At 51.8% G+C, this 11,185-nt stretch overlaps 1 protein-coding gene across 1 annotated transcript; it reads left to right on the top strand.

Annotated features, from left to right (window-relative positions):
- Positions 1–7,725: 7,725 nt before the first annotated feature.
- NANOS2 (nanos C2HC-type zinc finger 2) lies at positions 7,726–8,265 on the top strand. The gene has a single exon (XM_077840768.1). The coding sequence runs from the start codon at positions 7,726–7,728 to the stop codon at positions 8,263–8,265; it is 540 nt and encodes a 179-aa protein (XP_077696894.1).
- The last annotated feature ends 2,920 nt before the right edge of the window (positions 8,266–11,185 follow it).

Consider the following 11,185-nt stretch of genomic DNA (forward strand, 5'->3'; position numbering starts at 1 on the left):
GGATGGGTGACACATAGGGTGTTCTCACGCAACCCATGTGCCCCTTTTACCCCCAAGCCTCTGGGTTTGAACTGTGATCTGACCCTGCAAACCCCTCCACCCGTGTTCGTCTGCTATGGATCATGAAGTGCGACAATGGCTGGTGCCTTAGGGCGCCAGCCACACCGACTGGGCACTGGGCTTCCCCACTTGGGGATGGGGATGCACCCCCTGGATTGGTCAGGGTGGTTAGGACAGGCCTGGCCCGCTGCAGAGCTGGTCAGGTCCTGGATCCAGGGCCCCGCCCCCATCCTTCCCAGGGAGGTGGCCCCACTCCTGGGCTGAGGGTGTCCGAGGAATCTGTTTTCACACCCAAGGGTGAATATTTGACACCCCTGGGGCCAAATTCCGCTCTCCATCCCACCCACGGTGGGAAGTGATTTGGGGTCCCTTACTAAGGGGGTCCCATGAGATCCATGGTTGCCCTCTGGAAAGGTTCCTCTGTTATAGGCAGCAGCCTCCTGGCTGCTTACACTGACTTTGTGCTCATCTCACCCTCTGGGAGGAGCCACGTGGGGCAGTACGCAACTGCCTCAGTTTCCCCACTTGTGGCTACAGCAACACCCAGCTGTGCCTCAGTTTCCCCACCTCCAGGCTGTCCTTCCACTCTTGAAATGACTCCCACCCCCTTTACTCCTCACTGCTTGCAGGCGGTCCAGAGAACCCCCTCTCTGGCGGCTTGACTGCTGCAGCTTGTTCTCAGGGCCCGACTGATTTGCTGGGTTTGGGGTGGGGAGGGAATTTTCCCCCAGATCAGCAGGGACTTTGGGGTTTTTCCCCTTCTCCGGCAGGGTGGGGCATGGATCTGGGCAGGTCTCGGGTCTGTTCCGGTCCCTGCACGTGGCACACAAGAGTTTAGCTTGCCGAGGACCCAAACACTGGCTTCTAATTAGGGTCGTTGAGTTCGGCATACGGGGGAGCGAGCGGGTGAACGTCTAGATGCGAGCCTGGGCTAGACAGGAGGTCAGCCTAGTGGACAGGATGACTCCTTCCGGCCTTAAATTCCCTGAACCTGTGAAATAGCAAGCAGCGGGAGATAGTCACGGTCGGCTGAGGACTGAACTCAGCATCCTGCAGATCGTGGCCCCTCCTGGGGAACTGCCTCCCTGTTAGCTCCAGTGATTCGGGGTGCCGGCTGCCCCTTTGCCTGGGCTGGCAGTAACTGAACAGCTGTGAGCCATTGCCGGCCCCCTGGTGCCTGAGCCCTGGGCATTCTGCCCCTTCGTGTCCCCTGGCAGTCAGAGCATCTAGATCTCTGCCGCTGGGGGTTCCCCCTTCCCATCTCTGGGGAGCCCCCTCCAGGGGCCCATCCAGGAACGGCTCCCCTTGGGTTTCCTCTTGGAACCCGGCCGGCTGCGCGCATTGTCGTCCGCCCGTTTCCCAGCTGCCCGCCGCTCTAGGCTCAGAAACCTCAGCCACAGCTGGCATGCCCCAGCCCGCCCCCACCAATGTCCCTACATAGCCCCTCATTTGGGTCACAACCGCAGCGTGACTCAGAGCCCCTTTATTCTGCACCCCGGAAACCTCCCCCTCCGCGCTTTGGGGCTGGTTCAACTCTGGCAGCAACGCTTAGCGCCTCTCCAGTTCGCGCCCTTGCTCCTGCACCGGGGTCTGCAAGCTGCTTGGGCCCACGGACAGCACTTCTCTCTCAAGCTGCACCTGTGAGAGCAGTGAGCTCGGTCCGGCTGCGGTGCAGGGGGCTGTGGGTGCTCTCCTGTCCCCCTCTTCCCCGGGGAGAGGGCCCCAAACTCTCTCGCTCGGCCATTCTGGCCTCTGTCTGCTGGGACGCCCACCTGCCCTGCCAGGGCCGCTCCACTGGGCACGGCTTTGGGGCTGGCACTTGGTTCTGCCTCTGGTCAGTCTCCTGTGGCGGCATCACCCTTTCTAAGGCCTGCCTCCGATCGTGCGTGTCTGGTCGCGCCTCTTCCCCGAACGGCTCAGCCTCGCTCCCTTTTCTGCCCAGTCTGCAAGATCCGCCTTCTGCTGTCTCTCTTCGAGCCTCAGACCCTCACAAAGGCCTTTAAAGAGCTTTGCCCGCTGCAACGCTGCCCCCAGCATGGCCCAGCCCTGGCACAGTCCCCCCAGTGCACAGGTGCCAGTCCCCTATAATCGGTCGCAACCCTTGGATCCCATCTGCATCCATACCAGCCGGGTCTGGGCAGGGGGTAGTCCCTTCAGGGCTCCTCAAGCAATCTCCTGGGGTTAGAACGCCCCACTGGGCCCCGCCCTGAAATGCGGGACCCTACAGATGCCTGTGGCAAGCCAAGGACAGGGGTGCTCTATCCCCCTCCTGCCCCCCCACCCCAGCAGCAGGGGAATTCCCGGTGGATTTTCAGGGGAGAATCCAACCATGAGACACCCCCTCTCAGCCCCCACCCTGTGTTTTCACTGGCCCTGATCCAGCCTCACAGTCAAAGATCAAGTGACTGGGGGGGTTGTGTGTGTCACAGCTCCACGGGATCTGTGGCTTTTAAGCGATCTGGTGGAGGAATCCCATGAGTGTGCCCCCTCCTCACCTCGTGTCCTGACCTGCCCTCCAAAAGCAGACTTAGCCCTTTGCCCTCCACTGGGTAAAAATGTGAAGTTTAGGGGGAAACTGAGGCACACATCGGCGTCATAAACATATCACAGAAAATCCCCACTTTGTCACAGGGGGCTTTTTGTCTGGCTTGTTTACACTTTGAGCTTCACCCCACCCACCCAGACGGAACAGGTATGTCAGCCCTTGCTCACTCTGCAGCTCCAGCCCTGAACTGTCTGCGTCTCCTGGCTCTGGTCCAGTGGTTCTCCATCAGGGGGATACGCAGAGGTCTTCCGGGGGTACATCAACTCATCCAGACATTTGCCTGGTTTTACAACAGGCAGGCTACATAAACAGCACGAGCGAAGTCGGTGCAAACTAAAACGTCATACGGACACAATGAGAAAGGAAGCAGCAGGTCAGGAATAGCGCGCTGGGACACTTTTGTATTTTGATGTCTGCTTTTGTAAGCAGGTCGTTTTTAAGTGAGGTGAAACTTGCGGGTACGCCAGACAAATCAGGTGCCTGAAAGGGGTACAGTCATCTGGAAAGGTTGAGAACAGCTGCTCTGGTCAGTTTCACGCAGCAGTCAGGGGCCTGTAACTTACCTCCCTAGAGCTCTGTGGGAGAGGAGGTGCCAGGGAAAGATACAAACTGCCAACTTGTTCCAGACAGAGCGGCACCAGGGGGGCAGGTGCAATAGACACATAAACAGAAAAACACCAGAGGCCCCAAAACAATGCCGGAAAGCAGGTTATTATTAATCAGGCCTGTTAGGGTCGTGCCTAAGGCCCCCACTGAGATGGGGGCCCCATTGCACTTGATCTGCACAGGGTAACAAAAGGTCTCTGACCCAAAGAACTGACACTGGAGATAGAGCAGACCAGGATGAGGCCAGGGTAGAGCAGAGGGAGCACTGAGAGGGCAGCACCAGGGAAATTAAATGCAAGATACCCTTGAAATGCCAACCAATCCAAGGTCCGGGTGCCGCACTTTGCTCTGAAGTCAATGGGGCTCTTCCTGGACATAATGTTGAATACATGTGGGTTTGCAGGATTGAGCCCCAAACTGGACTATTCCAGAAAGTGAGGTGCCTCGACAGAGGCTAACTTGGCCCAGCTGTGAGTCTGCAAAAGTGTTTTTTTCTATTCTGGTTTTCCTTGGCAAGGTTAGCATTTTAATGAGCTGGTCAGGACAGTTTCTCTTGAATGAGGAAAACAAGACGACACATCATGCGAGCTGGCTAAATTTAAGGTTTAACCTTAATTGCTCAAATGTCCTAATATTGATTGCTTGATATTTTAACCTGCATTCGTTCTGGAGCTTTTTTGCATTTAATTTCCCTGTCTTTTCCTAGGCATTGTCCACATGGGGAATTCTGGTATAACTCAGGTATTCTGTAATATGCCCCCTCCAAACAGTCTATTCAACAACAAAAAATCACTTTATTCCAACATAAATAAATATCCCCCCCCCGGGGTGGGGGGGAGAGAGAGAGATAGCTCAGTGGTTTGAGCTTTGGCCTGCTAAACCCAGGATTGTGAGTTCAATCCTTGAGGGGGCCATTTAGGGATCTGGGGCAAAAATTGGGGATTGGTCCTGCTTTGAGCAGGGGGTTGGACTAGATGACCTCCTGAGGTCCCTTCCAACCCTGATATTCTATGATTCTATGAATAACTATTTCACTCAATAGAAATTCCAGGATAACTCAGGCGTTCCGGAATAACTCCTTGTATGCACACTCTATTCCAAAATCAACTGAGAAACAGGGAGGTGGCAAAATTTGCAGATGATACAAAACTTCTCAAAATAGTTAAGTCCCAAGCAGACTGCAAAGAAATCTCACCAAACTGGGTAACAAAATGGCAGATGAAATTCAATGTTGATAAATGCAAAGTAAGGCACATGGGAAAACATAATCCCAACTATTCATGCAAAACGATGGGGTCTAAATTAGCTGTTACCGCTCAAGAAAGAGACCTTGGAGTCATTGTGCAGTGGCAGTCAAAAAAGTTAACAGAATGTTGGGAATTATTAAGAAAGGGGTAGATAATATGTAAGGCCCTACCAAATTCATGGCCATGAAAAACATGTCACGGTCCATGAAATCTGGTCTCCCCCCGTGAAATCTGTACAGTAGAGGGTAAAAGCACACAAAAGTCCAGATTTCACGGGGGAGACCAGCGTTTCTCAAAGTCAGGGTCTTGACCCAAAGAGAGTTGCGGGGGGGGGGGGGGGTCGCAAGTTTACTTTAGGAGTATTTCCACCTTTACTTCTGCCCTGCCTTCAGAGCTGAGCTCCCGGCCGGCAGCCACTGTTTTACAGCTGACCAGCTCAGAAGACAGCGCAGAAGTAAGGGTACCAGTAGCACAACCTCTACAATAACCCTGCAACCCCCCAAGACTCCTTTTTGTGTCTAGACACCTACAATTACAACATCCTGAGATTTCAGATTTAAGTAGCTGAAATCAGGAAATTTACCATTTTTAAAATCCTATGACCATGAAATTGACCAAAATGGACTGTAAGTTTGGTAGGGCCCTAATAATAAGACAGAAAACATCATATTGCCTCTATGTAAATCCATGGTACGCCCACATCTTGAATACTGCGTGCAGACCTGGTCGCCCCATCTCAAAAAAGATATACTGGAATTGGGAAAGGTTCAGAAAAGGGCAACAAAAATGATGAGGGGTATGGAAAAGATTCTGTATGAAAAGAGATTAATAAGTGTCACGGAGTCCCCGGGCAATGCTCTGGAACTGCTCCCTACGAAGCCAGGCAGGACTCTGGGGAAGTCTCCTTTCTGTTAGCAGACTGTCTTCAGGACACACAGCTCACACAGCTTCCACCTTCCTGGGTCTGACCTCGGAGCATTCAGCATCCTCTGCCCCTCCGTGTGCTTCCCCCAGCGAGTCCGCTCAGGCGGGGTCCTGGAGAAGCCAGAGGGTCCTGCCCCCCAACCTCGCAGTCAGACGTGACTCTCAGCCAGCCAGTAAAACAGAGGTTTATTAGACCACAGGAACATGGTCTAAACCAGAGCTTGTAGGTGCAGAGAACAGGATCCCTCAGCCGGGTCCATTTTGGGGGGCAGTGAGCCAGACAACCATGTGTGCACTTCACTCCATGTCCCAGTCAGCCCCAAACTGAAACTCCCTCCAGCCCCTCCTCCTCTGGGCTTTGTCCCTTTCCCGGGCCAGGAGGTCACCTGATTCCTTTGTTCTCCAACCCCTTTAGCTCTCACCTTACAGGGGGGAAGGGCCCAGGCCATCAGTTGCCAGGAAACAGGGTGTTGGCCATTCTCTGTATCCAGATCCCTGCACACACCTGCCCTCTAGGGCTCTGCAATGATCATACACCCTTATCCTACCACCTAGAGACTTAAGAACTGCATAGGGGAAACTGAGGCACCCCCACACTATTCAGAGGAAACATTAAGAACAGTCCCGCTTCGTCACAATAAGATTAGGACTTTTCAGCTTGGAAAAGAGACGATTAAGGGAGGATATGACAGAGGTCTACAAAATCATGACTGGTGTAGAGAAAGTAAATAAAGAAGTGTTATTTACTCCTTCTCATAACACAAGAAGTGGGGGTCACCCAATGAAATTAATAGGCAGCAGGTTTAAAACAAACAAAAGGAAGTATTTCTTTAAACAATACATAGTCAACCTGTGGAACTCCTTGCCAGAGGATGTTGTGAAGGCCAAGACTATAACAGGGTTCAATAAAGAACTAGATACGTTCATAGAGGATAGGCCCATCAATGGTTATTAGTCAGTATTGGCAGGGAGGGTGTCCCTAGCCTCTGGTTGCCAGAAGCTGGGAATGGGTAACAGGGGATGGGTCACTTGACGATGACCTGTTCTGTTCATTCCCTCTGGGTCACCCGGAATTGGCCGCTGTCGGACGGCAGGATACTGGACTAGATGGACCTTGGTCTGACCCAGTATGGCCCTTCTTATATTCTTATGACTTTATTCCAGAATATTTACTCTGCCTTGGAGTTATGCTGGAATACCTAGAGTGGAATAACTACTTTGGTACAGATATGCTGGTCAGTTTCCCTTAAGGAGGGGACTGGTGGGAAAGTGACCATGTCCATTACTTTTTACAACCCCCTCCCTTTAGCATCTCTGTCAATCTTTGCAACTGATGAGGGCAGGTTTTAGCAGATATGTGTGTGGGGTTTGGATTTTTTTTTAAAAAGAAAACAGAAAAGTGTTAACAGGCTGGAGCAGAAAAGGCCTCTTTAAACATTTTTAAAAGTCTTTAAAAAGCTTTCAACTAATGCTGTTCAGACTCGGTTTGATGGTTAAATCTGAGTGAGATAAAAAGCAGCCACATCTGAGACTTTTGTGGATGTTTTCGTGACACCAGCGTAAGCCATGCCTGCTCAGTGTGGCGCTCCGCCCCCTTCAAGTGGTGGCTAGGCCAGCTACAGATTGATGAGTAGATCCCTGTGTAGCTCCGCATCCAAGCCAGGAGCCCGCAGACATAGTCTTGTGGCTATAAAGCGGCGATCCACAGATTTGCAGGGCTCTAGGGATGAGCTTGCTACAACGCCGCTAAGAGAGGGGTGGCTTTTAGCTCAGGCAGTAGAGGCTCCCACATCAAGGTCAAGGGATCCCACGTTCGATCGTAGCCGCTGACAGCGTTACCCGAGGCCAGGGGCAGTCAATAGGCAGACCCCAGGTCAACTCCGGACCAGCAGACACTTTTGAATGGACCTTGAGATCTTTTTATTTACTTATGATGATCATTATTGTTGGTTTATTTTTATTATTTTCTCTGGAGTCTGGATCTTGACTATACCTGGACCAAGAAATTTGGACCTTGGCAAAAAATAACGGACTGCCCCTGGGTGGGACGTGAGCTTCTGGAGCGGAAGGGAGGGAAAATGGAATTCAGTTTTCTAGAAGAGGGGTGCGTCTGATGCCCAGTAGATTTGCTATAGCTGAACCTTGATATTTAGCTCATTAATCTCCGGTGTGGGATGCTTTTCTGTTTTGATTTCCGGCCCTTTAAATTGGAGACTCCACCTCCTTGCACTGGATGGGCACAGTGCAGCCTGCTGGCAATGCTGTCTACTGCAGGCCACGCCTATTAAAGGAGCAGGGGTCGAGGAGCTTTTTGCAGAGTAGGGGGCTTCTCTGATGAGCACCATGCTTCCCGACTGGCTTTCCGGGACACCTTCTCCACCTGTCATGATCGCGCATGACTTCAACATGTGGCGGGACTACCTGAACCTGTCAAAGGTTCTTGGCGAAATCATTGAGGAGCACAGAAGGGGGTCCAGGAGCCTCCTAACCTGTGAGACTGCAGATCTCTGCCTGCCAGGGTCCCCCCTTCAAATGCCTCCGGGGGATGCCTCGAGCCTGAAGTCATCGGGCTGGAACAGGAGCAATGGCAGCAGCTGTCCGCAAAGTGGGCAGAACAGGGCGGCCACCCCTCAGACGCCCGGCAGACTCCTATGCAACTTCTGCAGACACAACGGGGAGTCCAAGAGGGTCTACTCCTCCCACTTGCTGAAGCAAGCCGATGGCATCGTGCTGTGTCCCATCCTGCGTAACTACGTCTGCCCAGTGTGTGGTGCCACGGGCGATGGGGCCCACACGCTGAAATACTGCCCGCACAATCAAGAGAAGCAGTCCCTCTACTGCAAAGGCGGACGCAACTCGGCTGGCTTCATAGTTAGACGGTGAACGGCAGGGGAAGAAACCACCTCCACCCTGGGACCTTTCACCGGGGAGCCACCAGAAGGGGCTTGGAACTGAAGTCTATTTTCTACATTTGTTTCCGAGTTTGCGTTTCAAATCCAGGGTGGATTTGACTCAGCCACGCAGAAAGTCGCCCTGGTTTCTTTAAATCCCCACAGCAGCCTGGTTTTCGTTTCCCTGACTTCGGGCGGAAGAGAACCAGTGCCAACGAACCGGAAGTTTCGTAGTTTTGCCCTTGGCCTGCTAACTCATGCGGAGATTTAATTTTCAGCATTTGCAGACGAGGCAGCATCCGTCGGGGTAGATGGGTGCAAGGCTTTTGTCTTTGGTAGATTTGTTTTCTTTGAAACTTCTTTTCCCGACCAAGTGTTATTCGTTTTGTTTTACGCATCACAGGAATCACGAGGACTTTTAAATGTGAGGTTTACTTTAAAATCATGTCAGAAAAAGAACTGAATTCTAAAATACGCAGCTACGTCATGTTTTAACTGATTTTGTTATTACAACATGTTGCGGGGGGGAGGGATTGTTCTCTCGGTGTTATGAGATTTGAGGGTTTGTTTATGAGAGTTATTTTTCATTAAAAAATGAAACACTCCCTTATCCCCTTTCCCTTCTGTTTAATAAACAGCACTGTTGTTCTAGCAGCCGGTTGTGTGTTTGATCGGCTTTTCCTCTGCGTGGCTCTGGGAGAGATCTCCTTTCCGGCTAGCAATCGAGGGTGAGCCCCTTGTCTCCCTGCTTTTATTCTGGGCGGCGGCTGGGAGGGAGATGCATGTGCACGGCCCCCTGCGAAGCTTTCTCAGCCCTGCACTGCTGGGGACCCCCTTGGTGGGAAGGGATTTCTGTTTCCATGGCCCCACTCCCTCTCGCACTCCCTGGAGATTTGGGGGGATCTTGACCCCCGTCCTGCTATAAACCAGCCTGACTCACTAACTTTCCCCCGCAAGCAAGTGAAGGGGCTTGGGCCAGAAGCAGCGTCCCAGTGTCCACACACTCAGTGCTCTGGCCTGCTGTGGGCCCACTTTCCTCTCCCTCAGCGGGACCCTCTTCAGTCTCCTCTACCAGCTACAACGAGGGGACCCCCCAGCTGCTTGGCTATGAAGCCCGATATGCCCAGAAGACCCCAACAGGAGCCCTGGCTTTGCCTCTCCCAACCCTACATGTCCCGGCCCTGCCCCCTCTGCCCTGGTGTGACCCCGCTGCCCCAAACTGGCTACTGTTTTCCAAGGGGGTCGGAGGAGCAGGGCTGCTCTGGGGCTGGGCAGATGCTGAGAGGATGGCTGCTGAGGGCGGGGAGACCAAGGAGGAGGGGGAAGGCAGAGTGGGGAGCTCTGCTAGGAAGCATGGTCCCTGGAGCCTGTGCACCCCATATTGTGATGTAGAAAACATGCCCCAGCAGAGGAGCTGAATGTGTCCTGCCACAGAGAGCCAGATTAGGGGTGGCTGCATGCATTGGAGGTAAAGATTAACGGGCGCTGTGGGGCTCGGCTGCCCCAATAGCAAGAGAGATGTAAGGACGGGTGAGTTCTCAGGCAAGGTCTCTCACCAAAGGCTCTTAAACAAAGTAGGCAGTCATGGAATAAGAGGGAAGATCCTCTCACGGATCAGCAACTGGTTAAAAGATAGGGAACAAGGGGTAAGAATAAATGGCCAGTTTTCAGAATGGAGAGAGGTAACTAGTGGTGTCCCCCAGGGGTCTGTACTGGGACCAGCCCTATTCAACATAGTCATAGATGATCTGGGAAAAGGGGTAAACAGTGAGGTGGCAAAATTTGCAGATGATACAAAACTGCTCTAGACAGTTAAGTCCAAAGCAGACTTTGAAGAGTTACAAAAAAGGGAGCTCACAAAGCCGGGTGACTGGGCAACAAAATGGCAGATGAAATTCAGTGGTGATAAATGCAAAGTAATGCACACTGGAAAACATAATCCCAACTATTCATACAAAATGATGGGGTCTAAATTAGCTGTCGCCACTCAAGAAAGAGATCTTGGGGTCATTGTGGATAGTTCCCTGAAAACATCCACTCAGCGTGCAGCGGCCGTCAAAAAAGCCAACAGAATGTTGGGAACCACTAAAGGGAGAGATAATAAGACAGAAAATATCATATTGCCTCTGTATAACTCCATGGTACGCCCACATCTTGAATACTGCATGCAGATGTGGTTGCCCCATCTCAAAAAAGATATATTGGAATTGGGAAAGGTTCAGAAAAGGGCAACAAAAATGATTAGGGGGATGGAACAGCTTCCGCATGAGGAGAGATTAATGAGACTGGGACTTTTCAGCTTGGAAAAGAGACAACTAAGGGGAGATGAGATAGAGGTCTATACAATCATGACTGGTGTGGAGAAAGTAAATAAGGAAGTGTTATTTACTCCTTCTTGTAACACAAGAACTAGGGGTCACTCAATGCAATAAATAGGCAGATTTAAAACAAACAAAAGGAAGTCAATGCATAGTCAACCTGTGGAACTCTTTGCCAAAGGATGTTGTGAAGGCCAACATTATAACAGGGTTCAAAAAGGAACTAGATAAGTTCATGGAGGATAGGTCCATCAATGGCTATCAGCCAGTATGGGCAGGGATGGTGCCCCTAGCCTCTGTTTGCCCAAAGCTGGGAATGGGGGATGGATCACTTGATGATGACCTGTTCTGTTTCTTCCCTCTGGGGCACCTGGCATTGGCCATTGTCGGAAGACAGGACACTGGGCTAGATGGACCTTTGGTCTGACTCAGTATGGCTGTTCTAATTTTCTGAAGGGGGTGGTGGGGTTTGAGGGGTGACAGGGGTCTCTGCAAGGATGCTAGATCAGATCACAATGGGGCCAAATCCAAAGCAGCATCTCCCAAGGGAATCACCCTAAAACCTGAGATATTTCCCTAGCAAATTGCCTAGAT

This window comes from Eretmochelys imbricata, chromosome 23, assembly GCF_965152235.1.
Source record: "Eretmochelys imbricata isolate rEreImb1 chromosome 23, rEreImb1.hap1, whole genome shotgun sequence".
Lineage (NCBI taxonomy): Eukaryota > Metazoa > Chordata > Testudines > Cheloniidae > Eretmochelys > Eretmochelys imbricata.

What these genes read in the sequence shown, in the direction of transcription:
- NANOS2 (XM_077840768.1), top strand. Translation starts at nt 7,726, where the DNA reads ATGCTTCCCGACTGGCTTTCCGGGACACCTTCTCCACCTGTCATGATC.